This window comes from Pelobates fuscus, chromosome 2, assembly GCF_036172605.1.
Source record: "Pelobates fuscus isolate aPelFus1 chromosome 2, aPelFus1.pri, whole genome shotgun sequence".
Classification (NCBI taxonomy): Eukaryota; Metazoa; Chordata; class Amphibia; order Anura; family Pelobatidae; genus Pelobates; species Pelobates fuscus.
The window spans coordinates 271,809,586-271,825,904 of NC_086318.1; the positions used below are offsets into that span (position 1 = coordinate 271,809,586).

Below are 16,319 nucleotides of genomic sequence, written 5' to 3' on the forward strand. Positions count from 1 at the left end.
TATGTAACAGGGTTGATGTTCCAGGAGGGATAAGCCAAATGGCTAATGATTTAGTTAAACTAAAAAAAAGGTCAGAGTTGTGGCAACTTACATTTAATGTGGATAAGTGCAAGATAATGCATCTTGGATGTAAAAACCCAAGTGCAGAGTACAGAATATTTGATAGAGTCCTAACCTCAACATCTGGGGAAAGGGATTTAGGGGTGATTATTTCTAATGACTTAAAGGTAGGCAGACAATGTAATAGAGCAGTAGGAAATGCTAGCAGAATGCTTGGTTGTATAGGGAGAGGCATTAGCAGTAGAAAGAGGGAAGTGCTCATGCCATTGTACAGAACACTGGTGAGACCTCACTTGGAGTATTGTACGCAGTACTGGAGACCATATCTTCAGAAGGATATTGATACCTTAGAGAGAGTTCAAAGAAGGGCTACTAAACTGGTTCATGGATTGCAGGATAAAACTTACCAGGAAAGGTTAAAGGATCTTAACATGTATAGCTTGGAGGAAAGACGAGACAGGGGGATATGATAGAAACATTTAAATACATAAAGGTAATCAGCACAGTAAAGGAGGAGACTATATTTAAAAGAAGAAAAACTACCACAACAAGAGGATATAGTCTTAAATTAGAAGGACAAAGGTTTAAAAATAAGGAATAGTGATGTACCCAACTGTTCACCGGCGAATAGTTCCCGGCAAACATAGCGTGTTCGCGTTCGCCGCGGCAGGCGGACACATGCGCAGTTCGATCCGCCCCCTATTCGTCATCATTGGGCAAACTTTGACCCTGTGCCTCTCGGTCAGCAGACACATTCCAGCCAATCAGCAGCACACCCTCCCTTCCACACCCTCCTACCTCCCTTCCAGCATCCATTTTAGATTCATTCTGAAGCTGCATGCTTATTGAGAGGAGGGAAAGTTTAGCTGCTGCTGATTAGATAGGGAAATTGATAGCTAGGCTAGGGTATTCAGTGTCCACTACAATCCTGAAGGATTCATCTGATCTCTACTGTAAGGACAGCACCCCAAAAAGCCCTTTTTAGGTCTAGAACATCAGTCTGCTTTTATTTATTTTTTCTGTGTAATGTAATTGCAGTTGCCTGCCTGCCATCTTCTGTGTCAGGCTGGATGCTGTGCCCATTTGCACAGTCAGTGCCACCACTCATATCTGTTGTCACAATAGCTTAAGCTTTACATTTAAAAAAAATAAAAAAAATTTCACTGTAGTAGAAGAGCAGTTAGTTGTCTGCAAGCGTCTGGGTGTCAGGCCTCCTTCAGCGTGTGCTCTGCAGATCTGTGCCAGCGTACTTTGACAGTTGCCACTCATATCTGGTGTATCTATAGCGTGCTTTTACAAAGAAAAAAGGTTTCCAGTGTAAGCTAATAGCATCCAGTCAGTGTCCTTCAAGCGGCTCTGTCAGGCCTACAGTGTGTGCTCTGCAGAACTGTTCCAGTGCACATTGCCAGTTATCTGGTGTCTCTGTAGCGTGCTTTTACAAATAAAAAAGGTTTCCATTGTAAGCTAATAGCAGCCAGTCAGTGTCCTTCAAGCGGCTGTGTCAGGCCTTCCTTCAGCGTGTGCTCTGCAGAACTGTTCCAGTGCACATTGCCAGTTATCTGGTGTCTCTATAGCGTGCTTTTACAAAGAAAAAAGGTTTCCAGTGTAAGCTAATAGCAGCCAGTCAGTGTCCTTCAAGCGACTCTGTCAGGCCTACAGTGTGTGCTCTGCAGAACGGTGCCAGTGCACATTGCCACTCATATCTGGTGTCTCTATAGCGTGCATTTACAAAGAAAAAAGGTTTCCAGTGTAAGCTAATAGCAGCCAGTCAGTGTCCTTCAAGCGGCTCTGTCAGGCCTTCCTTCAGCGTGTGCTCTGCAGACCGGTGCCAGTGCACATTGCCACTCATATCTGGTCTCACAGTAGCTTGAACGCATAGTACCACTAATCCCCCAAAAAATGACAGGCAGAGGCAGGCCACCCCGCAGGGGCCATCGTGGTGCTGTGATTTCCTTTTGCCCAAGAATAATGCCCAGTTTTCAGAGGCCACGTACCCTGAACTTGAAAAGTTCTGAGGACTTAATTGACTGGCTAACACAGGACACCCAATCTTCTACAGCCTCCGCTCGGAACCTTGACGCACCATCCTCCTCCAGCTTAGCTTCAGGCACCTCTCAAGATTCCACTCACCCGCCTGCTGCCACCACCAAAACTAGCACCACAGACGCTTTACTTGGTATGTCAGAGGAGTTATTCACACATCCGTTTGGAGAAATGAGTGATGCGCAACCATTATTGACAGAGAATGTAGATAACAGGGATATGTCTCAGGCAGGCAGCATTAAACACATGGAGGTACGGTGTGATGATGATGATGTTGTACCCGCTGCTGCTTCCTTTTCCTTTTCTGAGTTGTCAGATACAAGTGAAGCGGTTGATGATGACGATGCGTCCATGGATGTCACGTGGGTGCCCGCTCGGCAAGAAGAAGAACAGGGCGAAAGTTCAGATGGGGAGACAGAGAGGAGGAGGTGACGAGTTGGAAGCGGGGGGGGGGGGGGTCATCGCAAGGAGCTAGTGGCACAGTCAGACAGCATGCACCCGGGGTCAGCCCTACAGCACGCAAATCAACGCATGCTGTGTCCACCACCAGAATGCCATCATTGCAGAGCTCAGCAGTGTGGAATTTCTTTTGTGTGTCTGCCTGTGACAACAGCGATGCCATTTGCAACCTGTGCCAAAGGAAACTGAGTCGTGGGAGGTCCAACACCCACCTAGGTACAACTGCTTTGCGTAGGCACATGATCTCACATTACAAACGCCTATGGGATCAACACATGAGTACAAGCAGCACGCCTACTCTAAGCCGCCATCCTCCTCCTGGTCCAGCATCTTCAGCCACGTCAACCACTGCTGTCCTCCTTGCCCCCTCTCAACCATCCGCCACTCCGTCTCCCGCCTTGAGCAGTTCCCGCTCATCTGCCCACAGTCATGTGTCTGTCAAGGACATGTTTGAGCGTAAGAAGCCAATGTCACCCCCTTGTCCAGCGTCTGACAGCTGGCTTGTCCGAACTATTAGCCTGCCAGTTTTTACCATACAAGCTGGTGGAGTCTGAGGCATTCAAAAAATTTGTAGCTATTGGGACACCGCAGTGGAAGGTACCCGGCCGAAATTTCTTTTCACAAAAGGCAATCCCCAACCTGATACCTGGTCTGCAAAGCATGGTCAGGGCAGGTATATCACCTACACTGCGCATTGGGTAAACCTGCTGACTGCTGCCAAGCATGGAATGCATGGCTCTGCAGAGGAGTTGGTGACACCGCCACGACTTGCAGGCAGTCCTGCTGCCACCTCCTCTACTCCTCCTACTCCATCCTCTTCCATAACCTCCTCGGCTGAGTCCTCTTCTGCTCCTGCGTCTTGCTCCACATCAACGGCACACCCCCAGCTCTCCAGGTACTATTCCACATCCCGGATACGGCAGTGTCACGCCGTCTTGGGTTTGACTTGCATGAAAGCAGAGAGTCACACCGGACAAGCACTCCTGTCCGCCCTGAACGCACAGGTGGAAAAGTGGCTGACTCCGCAGCAACTGGATATCGGCAAAGTGGTTTGTGACAACGGAAAAAAATTGTTAGTGGCATTGAAGTTGGGCAAGTTGACACATGTGCCGTGCATGGCACATGTGTGTAATCTGATCGTACAACGCTTTGTGCATAAGTACGGCTTACAGGATGTCCTGAAGCAGGCCAGGAAGGTGTGTGGCCATTTCAGGCATTCCTACACGGCCATGGCTCACTTTGCAGATATCCAGCGGCGAAAAAACATGCCAGTGAGGCGCTTGATTTGCGACAGCCCTACACGTTGGAATTCAACACTCCTAATGTTCGACCGCCTGCTCCAACAAGAAAAAGCTGTTAATGAATATATGTGTGACCGGGGTGCTAGGACAGCCTCTGGGGAGCTGGGAATTTTTTTGCCACGTTACTGGATGCTCATGCGCAATGCCTGTAGGCTCATGCGTCCTTTTGAGGAGGTGACAAACCTAGTCAGTCGCACCGAAGGCACCATCAGCGACATCATACCATTTGTTTTCTTCCTGGAGCGTGCCCTGCGAAGAGTGCTGGATCAGGCCGTAGATGAGCGTGAAGAGGAAGAGTTGTGGTCACCATCACCACCAGAAACAGCCCTATCAGCATCGCTTGCTGGACCTGCGGCAACGCTGGAAGAGGATTGTGAGGAAGAGGAGTCAGAGGAGGAATGTGGCTTTGAGGAGGAGGAGGAGCAAGACCAAATACAACAGGCATCCCAGGGTGCTCGTTGTCACCTATCTGGTACCCGTGGTGTTGTACGTGGCTGGGGGGAAGAACATAACTTCAATGACATCAGTGAGGAGGAGGAACGGGAAATGAGTAGCTTGGCATCCAACCTTGTGCAAATGGGGTCTTTCATGCTGTCCTGCCTGTTGAGGGACCCTCGTATAAAAAGTCTGAAGGAGAACGACCTGTACTGGGTGTCCACGCTACTAGACCCCCGGTATAAGCAGAAAGTGGTGGAAATGTTGCCGAATTACAACAGCATTTGCAAAATGAATAAAAAAGTATGCTTTACACAGCGTATAAGGGTGATGTCACAGCACAACAGGAATCTAACAGGGGAAGAGGTGGAAGTCATCCTCCTCCTCCCACGACCACGCCGGCAAGGACAGGACGCTTTAAAGACGTGTTGTTGATGGAGGACATGCGGACCTTTTTAAGTCCTACGCATCGCCACAGCCCTTCGGGATCCACCCTCAGAGAGCGACTCGACCGACAGGTAGCAGACTACCTCGCCTTAACTGCAGATATCGACACTCTGAGGAGCGATGAACCCCTTGACTACTGGGTGTGCAGGCTTGACCTGTGGCCTGAGCTATCCCAATTTGCGATAGAACTTCTGGCCTGCCCCGCTTCAAGTGTCCTGTCAGAAAGGACCTTCAGTGCAGCAGGAGGTATTGTCACTGAGAAGAGAAGTCGCCTAGGTCAAAAAAGTCTAGATTACCTCACCTTTATTAAGATGAATGAGGGATGGATCCCGAAGGGACTGACACTGGGTGATACATTAGATTAAAAAAGGCCTGATGAGATGAGCTGCCTTGGGTTAAAAATGGTCCACACACTGCTGTATTTTAGCTCTGAATGCCGGTTGACTTGCGTGACTTATCCGCCACCAACTAGGGTTCAAGCCGCCATGTTTTAGGGCACTTTCTGCCTGTGAAACAAACATCAATTTTTATGGCCGCTGCTACAGCAGCGGCTGCAACAATACCAAATTTTTCAGACATGTGTACATGCCTAATTTTTAGGCCCACTGGTGCAGCACTGTGGCTTCAAAAAACAAACCAAAAAAAGGCACATTGTGACCCTATGTAGGTGGAACAGTCCCTATTCTGCTCTGTGTCAGTGTGTATCATGGTCGCTGAGGACGGGGAACAGTCTCTATTCTGCTCTTGCATTTCTATTTCTTCTAAGATAACAAAAAAAATCTGAGACGACATTGGCAGGGCTATTCACTTGTGTGATCTGTCATTGTAGCGGAACCCTATTGTGGCTGTCCTCCCTGTATTATGGATTGCCCTCATCTACCCTGTTAGTCTGGGGGGCAAAGGGGAGAAGTGTGTCGAAACCGACCTCGCCACGTGTCCTTGGAGGGGGCTGCTTGCCCGCCTCTTGCCTTTGGACTATGGCCCTGCAGGTTAAACTGTTTATTTTCCCTGCAGAAAGGCTTATTCGTGTGATCTGAGTGCCATTCATCTAATAATGTGCAGTCAGATCAAAGCTATCTGGGGATATGTAGAAATGTGTGTTTTATGTACTAAATGTATCAGTATGTAATTTTATGTATTTTACTGTCTTTTTGTCTGCCATGTGGGTAATGGAGTTTGGCACTGTCTTTGGAGATAATTAGATTCCTTCTCCAATTATCTCCAGGGCAGAAGGGAGGAAGCCAGGATGCATTGTGGGGATGGTTTTACTTTTACTGTTTGAGCCAGATTAAAATACAATCAGCCAGGGGGAACAAAAGATACTTTTACTAACTTTTGAACCCCTGGTCTGATTCATGCCATTTTTTTATGTTATTCCCCTGAATGGATTGATTGTGAATATATTTTTATGCGAATGTGATGAATATTATAGAAGTTATGAATATGGTGTAAAAGTTATGTTTGAAACTGTACAATAATGGGATTATGTGTCACACTAAGGGGAGGGGATGTGTGGGTTGTACCCAAGATACCATTGGTTGTTTTATGCCTCCCCCTGGGTGTGGCTTGTCTGTGTACAGTTGTAATAAAAGGCAGGCTGGATGTACCAGCCAGCAGTTCTGTTCCTGAAACTGTGTGTCGTCCAGTTATTGGGATTGCTGTGGGGATATCGCTGTGTTACTTTGCCTGCTGGAAACTCTGCCTATGGATCTACTATCGCCTTGTTCCTGAGCCTTCCTGGGATCGTCAGTGGAGAATAGCTGTGGGATATCAGCTCTCCGCTACAGTCATGAATTGTCATTTGAATGTTAATTTGAACTGTGGGGCACAAGAACTTGAATCTGACAATTTTTTATTTTATCAGAGAACTTGTTCGGGATACAGAAAGGAAAAAAGGGAGGGTAAGCGGTTAAGGTACATTGATCTTATTCACATCTTATACATTCAAGAGCAAACTTGTTATTCATGCTCGTGGGAGTTTTTCCGCTGCCCTTGTGCCTTCGGTCTAGTACCATGTCAGGGTTGTCTTTCTCTCCTAAACCTGGGTTTGGTCCGGGGTATGGGAAGGGGTAAACCTGGGGACAGGCTATGGTAGGGGAAGAAGAACGGGGGAAATAGACGTCGGAAGCCCCTCATCTCCCTTTGTCTCCTTCTTAGTTAACACGCTGTGTGCGGTCACCGGGTCTATTCCCTTATCTAACTACTTAACTATATACAATGTGGGTGTTTGTTCTGTTATGCCCTGTAGATTGTTTAACCTCAGCTTGGTATACCTCAATGTTGGCTGTTGTACCATGGTGTTTGGAGTCGTTGTCTCTCTGCGTCAGAGCAGTTAGGTCTTAGGAGTGGTACTATTCATCCTTCGTATATATATATATATATATATATATATATATATATATATATATATATATATATATATATATATATATATATATATGTGGTATGTTATTGTTCTAACACGACCCCCTCCTCCTCCTTCCTCAGATACGCCTCCCATATGTTCCTGGCTTCCACTATGTGGTGTGGGGGGTGTAGCCGCTGGCAGGTTTTTGTTTCATATGCTAGGTTTAGGGAGATCTGTTGGAGAAGGCTAGATCTCTCCGGTGGCTGTTGTTGTTTCCACCCTCTGGCTATTAATAAGTTGGCAGCAATCAAAATATGATATGCTAGGTCGGCATGTGCTTTTGGGAATGGGTCAATCGAGATGAAGAGTAGGGCATTTTCTGGTCTCAGGTTGGTTCTCGTGACCAGTGCCCATTGTATCACCCCCTCAACTGCCTTCCAGTAGCCTCTGATGGCCGAGCAGGCCCACCAGATGTGGAGCATTGTGCCCTACTCTATTAAACATCTCCAGCAAAGTCTCAAGGTGTTGGGATAAATGGTCGCTAGGGTCGCTAGTCTAGTCGGTACCAAGTGCCACCTATATTGTATCTTTCGCATTAGCTCTAGGTGGGATGCACATCTGGATCTACCTTTATGGGCTATGAAGGCTTGGTTCCATTGTTCTTCTGAGAAGACTGTACTCAAATCCTTATGCCATGCCTCCCAGGTGTGCGGTTCCTAAAATGGCTGCCTTATACACGTCCACTGATAGGAGACGCGGAAGGTATTAAACTGATCAGAACAATACTAAACTCACCACTCCTATCTGGTGCGCTTGCCCGCGCAGTGTCCCAAATTTCAAGTAAGAGGACCGACCAAGCATCTTCTTCCATCTCCCTGTTACAGAAATCACTGCCATATCCATAGAAATTGTAGAGAATATCCAGGATAGTTTTACAGGGCCAAATCTTGTCCCCTGTTGAAAGAGGTGACCTTGCTCGGGTCCCAGGTGTGCGGTTCCTAAAATGGCTGCCATATACACGTCCACTGATAGGAGACGCGGAAGGTATTAAACTGATCAGAACAATACTAACCTCACCACTCCAAGTGCCGTTGTTTATTTAAATTGTTTTGAGTGAGGCTTTACAGGATAGAGTGCTTCTCCACGGGACATGTTAACCCACGGGCAGCTGGCTCATCAAGGAACCAGAGCAGCTTGAACGAGCAGCTTGAACGGTGTCCCAATAGCTTGCATTTAAAAACCCAAAAACATTTTTCACTGTTATAGATTGAATAGCAGTTAGTTGTCTCCAAGCGTCTGTGTGTCAGGCCTGCTCATCTGCCCACAGTCAGGTGTCTGTCAAGGACATGTTTGAGCGTAAGAAGCCAATGTCACAAAGTCACCCCCTTGCCCGGCGTCTGACAGCTGGCTTGTCTGTACTAATAGCCCGCCAGCTTTTACTATACAAGCTGGTGGAGTCTGAGGCGTTCAAAAAATGTGTAGCTATTGGGACACCGCAGTGGAAGGTACCCAGCCGAAATTGCTTTGCACAAAAGTCAATCCCCAACCTGTACTCGATTGTGCAAAAGGAAGTAATGGCTTGTCTGGCACACAGTGTTGGGGCAAGGGTCCATCTGACCACTGATACCTGGTCTGCAAAGTCTGCAGGTATATCACCTACACTGCGCATTGGGTAAACCTGCTGACGGCTGCCAAGCATGGAATGCGTGGCTCTGCAGAGGAGTTGGTGACACCGCCACGACTTGCAGGCAGGCCTGCTGCCACCTCCTCTACTCCTCCTACTCCATCCTCTTCCATAACCTCCTCGGCTGAGTCCTCTTCTGCTGCTGCGTCTTGCTCCACATCAACGGCACCCCCCCAGCTCCCCAGGTACTATTCTACATCCCGGATACGGCAGTGTCACGCCGTCTTGTGTTTGACTTGCTTGAAAACAGAGAGTCACACCGGACAAGCACTCCTGTCTGCCCTGAACGCACAGGTGGAAAAGTGGCTGACTCCGCAGCAACTGGAGATCGGCAAAGTGGTTTGTGACACCGGAACAAATTTGTTGGCGGCATTGAAGTTGGGCAAGTTGACATGTGCCGTGCATGGCACATGTGTGTAATGTGATCGTACAACGCTTTGTGCATAAGTACACAGGCTTACAGGATATGGATTGACACCTATCCTAAGGATCCCTGATACACACTGACACAGAGCAGAATAGGGACTGTTCCCCCTACATAGGGTCACTTGGCAGATATGGATTGATACCTGTCCTCAGGGACCCTGATACACACTGACAAAGAGCAGAATAGGGACTGTTCCCCCTACATGGGGTCACTTGGCAGATTTGGATTGACACCTGTCCTCAGGGACCCTGATACACACTGACACAGAGCAGAATAGGGACTGTTCCCCCTACATAGGGTCACTTGGCAGATATGGGTTGACACCTGTCCTCCGAGACCCTGATACACACTGACACAGAGCAGAATAGGGAATATTCACTAAATGCCATACATTGTTATACAGGGGGATATTCAGTAAATAAGGATAAGGGGAGGGGGACCTACTGTCTTCCCGCCCGCCCCCGCCCGCACCGGTGAGCGGTGGGTGGGGGCCATAAAAATAATGAGGGGGGGACCTACTGTATGATGTTGTATCGATCAGGTAGTGTACGGGTTACGCCCGCTTCACAGTGACAGATCAAACTCCCCGTTTAACGCACCGCAAACAACCGCAAACAGTCCATTTGCACAAACGCAAACTCCCCATTTGCACAAGGTTGGATACCAAGCTAACCATGTCCGTTCCTTGTCCTCACTGATGTCATTGAAGGTCTCTTCCTCCATTCAGCATGTACAACACCAAGGGTCCCCGAAAGGTGACAACAAGCCCCCTGGGGCGCCTGCTGTGTTTGGTCTTCCACCTCCTCAAAGCTACCTTCCTCCTCTGACTCCTCTTCTTCAGACTCCTCTCTCTGCCTTATTATAAGGTGTGTTAAGTAGTACTATTCTTATCAGTTTAATCCCTGTTACGAGTAGAGGACTATTTCCTTGTTTCGCCAAACCCCTTCAAAGATGGAAAAAGCGGTATGAGTGGAAGAAACGAGGAAATGTGGTCAGGTGGTGGTGCCAGCCCCATCGAGGGCTTGTACCCAGGTATGCTAATAAACTGAAAAAAGAAAAAATCTCTTGTGGTGTGACGGTGAATTTGTAAAAAACAGGTCTAGCAATCCGATGAATAACACAATGATCTATATAGTAAAATACTTAAAGAAAAAATACGGAACTAATTATATATCAAGACATGCCCCATTAACATGTTTAAAACTCTATATAAAAGACATAAATATTCAGGAATGGGAAAAGTGTGGAATTGTAAAAATTGCGGAACTTTTAAACGATAGCAAAATATTGTCATTTCCAATGTTACAGTTTAAATATAACCTCCCCTCGAAGGAAATATTTAATTATTTAAGAATACAATCTTTTACTATGGGAAAAACTTTTTCGGAAACCTCTCCAATTGACCAGTTTATAGCATCCCATTACAAAAAAAACCAATTGAATCCAGATTTAACCAATTTATAAGAATACAAAGGCAAATAGATAAAGCGTTAGCAATGAATAAATGAGAACAAGAACTAAATTTTTCATCCCCGATTGACGATTGGATTTTGGGTTTACAATCAGTAAAAAGATATATACATGGGGTGAATATACGGGAAGTGTACTTTAAACTTGTATATCGTTGGTACCTCGTGCCTACTCGCCTTCATAGATTTCAACCCACACTTCTACCAGATTGTTGGAGATGCGGCAGAGAGCTAGGCTCATTCTCCCACATTTGGTGGGACTGTGAGGAGTTGAAACCTATGAAAATAACTTTATCTGATTTTATTTTGAAGGTTCAAACTGTTCCTGTTTAACTTAGACTTGCCAAAAGTTAATATAAAATTAAAAATCCTTATGATTCACATTTTTATGGCAATTAAAATAGTTATGGCTAGAAATTGGAGAAATATGGGTCCGTTAATCTGGCAAGATATTTGTATACAAGTGGATTATCAATGCAGGATGGTAGCAGGGATAGCAATAAACAAGATATCCAGAGAGAAATATGATGAAATTTGGGCCCCTTGGAATAGATATCTAAGTTGTAAAACTCAAAACCCCTCTCCCGCCCTCTATTGATAACCACTCTTAGGTAGTAGCTTTATGTGGGAATGTAAGTAAAAGGATAATGTATGACATTTCTGTTTTTCTTTATGACTGTAGTTAATGTTTAATTGTATGAAATATGGTTTTATTAAAATTATGTATAATTATTTAATTTACTGTAATATTTCAAACCTATTTCTGAAAGAGTGTATATGGATGAAATTTTGAAAATACACACTGACACAAAGCAGAACTGCCCCCCCTACATAGGATCACTTGGTGTCACGATTCGGGGAACCCAACACGCTAACAAACACACAGACACACACACAGAAAGTGTGCAGTACCGGTCCTTAGAGTGGCCGGGCTAAGCACACACAGAATAGTCAGGAGACAAGCCGAGTAAGGGGAACCAGAAAACAGAATAACGAGAAACAAGCCGAGGTCACAGGGTAGGAGAAAGTCACAAAGTCAGTATAACAAGCCAGAGAGTACATAACCAGAAAGCACACGTTCAGAATCAATTCTATAAAGCAAAGACCACAACAGGGCACTGAGAGACAGGAAAGGTAAGTATATATATCCTTGCCTTAATTCTGATTGGATAACTTCCAATCAGAATTAACAAACACACATGGGGGATATCTATACCCCCCACTGTGATTGTTGCACTGTCGCTTTAACGCCGGGTCACGTGAGCGACCCCGGCGTACTGATATCAGTGCTGGCTCCCAGCGTGCAGCGCTATACATGCTGCTGCTGGGAGGAGGAGAAGAGGACGCGAGCGGCGTGTCAAGGAGAGAAGACGCCGCTCGCCGACCGGTAAGAGGAGGGGGGACCGCGGGCAGCGAAGGACCGAGGGTGAGTGCTGCGAGTGGATTGCAGCCTCCCCTCACCGCTGCCCGCGGAGCCCTGACATAACCCCCCCCCTCGGACCGCCCAGAGGGCAGGAAGCCGAAGGCTTCAAAGGAAACCGCGCATGAAAGGAGCGGATCAAAGAGGGTGCGTCCACGTCAGACAGAAACCCACGACCGCTCCTCAGGACCGCTCCTCAGGACCTTCCAATCAACCAGGTACTGCAACCGACCTCGAGAGAAACGAGAATCAAGGAGAGCAGCCACCTCATATACGTCACTAGAGACCGTGCGGAGGGCATCGGAACGCCTGAGAGACCCAGAGAACCAATTACAGAGCAAGGGCTTCAAAAGGGAGGTGTGAAAGGTGTTGGGTATACGCATGGAAGGAGGCAAGGCCAGGGAGTAGGACACAGGATTCACCCTACGTAACACCTTATAAGGACCAAGGAACCTGGGCGCGAACTTCATCGAGGGAACCCTAAGGTGGAGATTCTTAGAGGACAACCAAACCCTATCACCCGGAGCATAAGAAGGAGCTGCACACCTACGACGATCAGCAAATCTCTTTTGAGCAGCAGTATGGACCTGATCCCACATCTTCGGTAAGGAGGCGAGGTGCTCGTCCAAAGCAGGCATTCCCTTGTCGGAGAACAGACCGGGAAGGACAGCGGGTTGGAACCCATAAGCCACCATAAAAGGACTTACGCCAGTAGAAGAATGAGACACAGCGTTCCTGGCAAATTCAGCCCAGGGAAGGAGATGGGACCAGTTGTCCTGGTGTGCATTCGTGAAACAGCGTAAATACAACTCTACAGACTGATTTGCTCGTTCGGCAGCTCTATTAGATTGCGGATGATAGGAGGAAGTAAACGATAAGGAGACCCCCATCTCAGCACAAAAGCCCCTCCAAAACCGAGAGACAAACCGAGGGCCCCTGTCAGATACAATGTCTTGTGGTATACCATGCAAGCGGAACACCTATTTGGCAAACACCTGAGCCAACTGAACCGCAGAAGGTAGCTTCTTAAGCGGAATGAAGTGCGCCATTTTGGAGAATCTATCCGTTACAGTCAAAATTACTGTCTGTCCATCAGATGAAGGAAGATCCACAATAAAGTCCATGGATAAGTGTGTCCACGGTTTCTTGGGTACAGATAAGGGCATAAGGAGTCCCAGGGGTTTAACATTAGGGGACTTACACTGTGTGCAGACACGGCAAGCCTGCACATAATCTACCACGTCTTTTTTGAGTGAGGACCACCAAAACTGTTGGAGGAGACCCTTGTAAGTCTTAGTAACCCCTGGATGACCAGCCGTTTTGGCTGTGTGAAATAAAGTTAATAACTTCTTTCTGTCTTTTACTTTCACGTATAGCTTACCAATCGGAGTCTCAGGGGGTGCTTGGGATTGGTATGACTTGATACCATCAAGAAAAAGAAACGAAATAACCAAACAAGTAGTAGCTATTATATTAGATGTGGGTACAATGGGCTCAGGAGTGGAAGTAATAGAATCTACAGGTTCGTACTGGCGGGAGATAGCATCAGCCTTAACATTTTGATATCCAGGCCTGTATGTGATTATATACTGAAAACGTGAGAGAAATAAAGACCATCTAGCTTGTCGAGAGGATAACCTTTTAGCGTCTGCGATATAGGATAGATTTTTATGATCGGTTATAACCAGAATTTTATGTCTAGCTCCTTCTAACAAGTACCTCCATTCTTTAAATGCCATCACAATAGCTAATAATTCCCTGTTCCCGACGTTGTAATTCTTTTCAGACTCTGACAAACGTTTAGAAAAGTAACCACAGGGAAGGAGGGGTTCGTCATACGATTGTCTTTGTGACATCACTGCTCCTATACCTGATTCAGAGGCGTCTACTTCCAGTACAAAGGGAAGGGAAGGATCAGGATGGTGTAACACAGGGGCCGTGGCAAATGCCTTTTTTAGAGTCTTGAAGGCTGGGGTGTAAACCTTTTTTAGTTAGTTTAGTGATAGGGGAAATAATGGATGAAGTTTTTAATAAACTTTTTATAATAATTGGCAAACCCTATAAATCGCTGTATTGCCTTAAGTCCTTGGGGAAGGGGCCAGGACAGTATAGCTTCCAATTTAGAAGGATCCATGCTGAATCCTTGTTCAGAAATAACATAACCCAGGAATTGTACAGAAGTTTGGTCGAATAAGCATTTTTCTAATTTACAATAAAGACCGTTCTGCAACAACCTCTTAAGCACCATCCTAACATGAGTATGATGTTTCTTCAAATCCGGAGAATATACAAGCATGTCATCAAGGTAGACTACGGCAAAGACATGCAGTAGATCTCTAAGGACATTGTTTATGAGATCCTGAAATACGACAGGAGCATTACACAATCCAAAAGGCATGACTAGATACTCGTAATGCCCACTACGTGTATTGAACGCTGTTTTCCATTCATCGTTCTCCTTGATACGAACAAGGTTATAAGCCCCCCATGAGGTCTAGTTTTGTAAAGTATTTAGAACCTTTGACACGATCAAACAACTCAGTAATGAGAGGGATCGGATAGGCATTTTTAATCGTTATATTGTTTAGAGCTCTGTAGTTTATACACGGTCTCAAATCGCCCTCCTTCTTAGCCACAAAAAATAAACCAGCACCAGCAGGAGAGGAGGACCTTCTAATAAAACCTTTACTTAAGGCTTCCCGTATGTACTCCTCCATGACCTGGTTTTCTTTCTCAGAAAGAGGGTAGACCCTAGGAGGCATAGTACCCGGTAATAGGTTTATGGCACAGTCATACTCACGGTGTGGGGGTAGCTTATCTGCCTCCCTGTTTTCGAAAACCAATGCAAGGTCAGCATACACAGAAGGGACAGAAACAGAAAGTGGTTTAGCCGTGGGCACGTTGAGTAAACAAACGGGACGTACATGGGCCATGAAGTTTTGTTGACAGGATTCCCCCCAGGAGAGTATGAATAAACAACCCCAATCAAGTACAACCCCAATCAAGTACTGGGTTGTGTTTAACTAACCAGGGATGTGGAGGAGACCAGAAGGAAATAAGAGAGGGCGGTGGATCTCCCCTGAAAGATCCCAAAGTGGTACACACTAGAGCCAGGTGACCATTTGGCTCTTTGCTTGTGAGTTGTGAATTATCATACCTATATTCATTTTTGTGTGTATATACCATCTGCACTATGAATGTGTTATATATTGTCCACGGATTTCTGTAAAACATTATTACCAGCTTATTAATCTGTCCAGGTATTTTAGAGCTCCACTTATAGCCTTTTTTTGTTATACCATATTTCATTGTGATGTTCAAGTGTTGAGCCTATCCTATTCTACTGTATATGTGTGCACACTCTGGTATATTCACATAACATAGACAGCTACCCACACATGTCCTAAAACCCTTACATGCTTAATTAGTTGTCACCTTCTTTTCCCAGGAAATGAGGAATTAGGGTGAGGGGGAAACAACAAATGTGACACTGTAACAATGTTAAAGAGACAGAAGCAAGTACCGTAAGTCCTAGAGCTCATTATTGTTATAGTTTGGAGGTGTCATTCCAAGGATCCCTTTTTTTGTTAAATTCGATGCATATAGAATCATCGCACTATAGCATTAAAATGAGGTGTTGTTATGGTGCTTAGGGTACACCTTTATTTAGCTCATTACTAATTGATTTTTCTTTTTAGGGACTGACAGTGTAAACAACATGAATTCAATCTTTTATGAACATCTTACAAGATCCCTTCAACAGTCTTTGAGTGGAGACTTAACTCTAGGACGATGGGGAAATTATATTTCTGGTGATTGCTTCATATTAGCATCTGAATATTTAAGTGCATTTGTTCACCTGATTGAAGTTGGAAATGGGCGTGTTACTTTCCAAATTAGAGGACTTGAATTTAGAGGTAAGAAGAGAAAAACATATATAGATAGTATCGTCTTCAGGGCCGGCGCGTCCATAAGGCGGCACAGCACTCCCTTCTACCTGTCACTTAGTGTAGCGTGGTCGAGCGGAGCGGACCGCTCTACAGGAGCTTTTGTTTCCTGTACCCAGCCTGACTGAAAGGATTAGCTCACTGTGAGAGCACTTCCTGTCGGTCCAGCTGGTTACAAGAAACTGAAGCTCCTGTACTGTGATCCACTCCACTTGACCACGCTACAAAAGCGCACACCAGGGAGGGGAGGCAAAACTAAGGGACAGGGAGGGAAGGGAAA

General features: G+C 46.0%; 1 protein-coding gene across 1 annotated transcript in view; it reads left to right on the top strand.

The window, feature by feature from the left end:
* Window positions 1-16,319, top strand: part of PCNX2 (pecanex 2) — a 3,673,975-nt gene that overhangs the window by 2,386,174 nt on the left and 1,271,482 nt on the right. Inside the window, exon 22 of the mRNA XM_063443387.1 lies at window positions 15,791-16,009. Coding sequence (XP_063299457.1) covers window positions 15,791-16,009 — 219 coding nt within the window. The remainder of the gene's footprint in view (window positions 1-15,790; window positions 16,010-16,319) is intronic.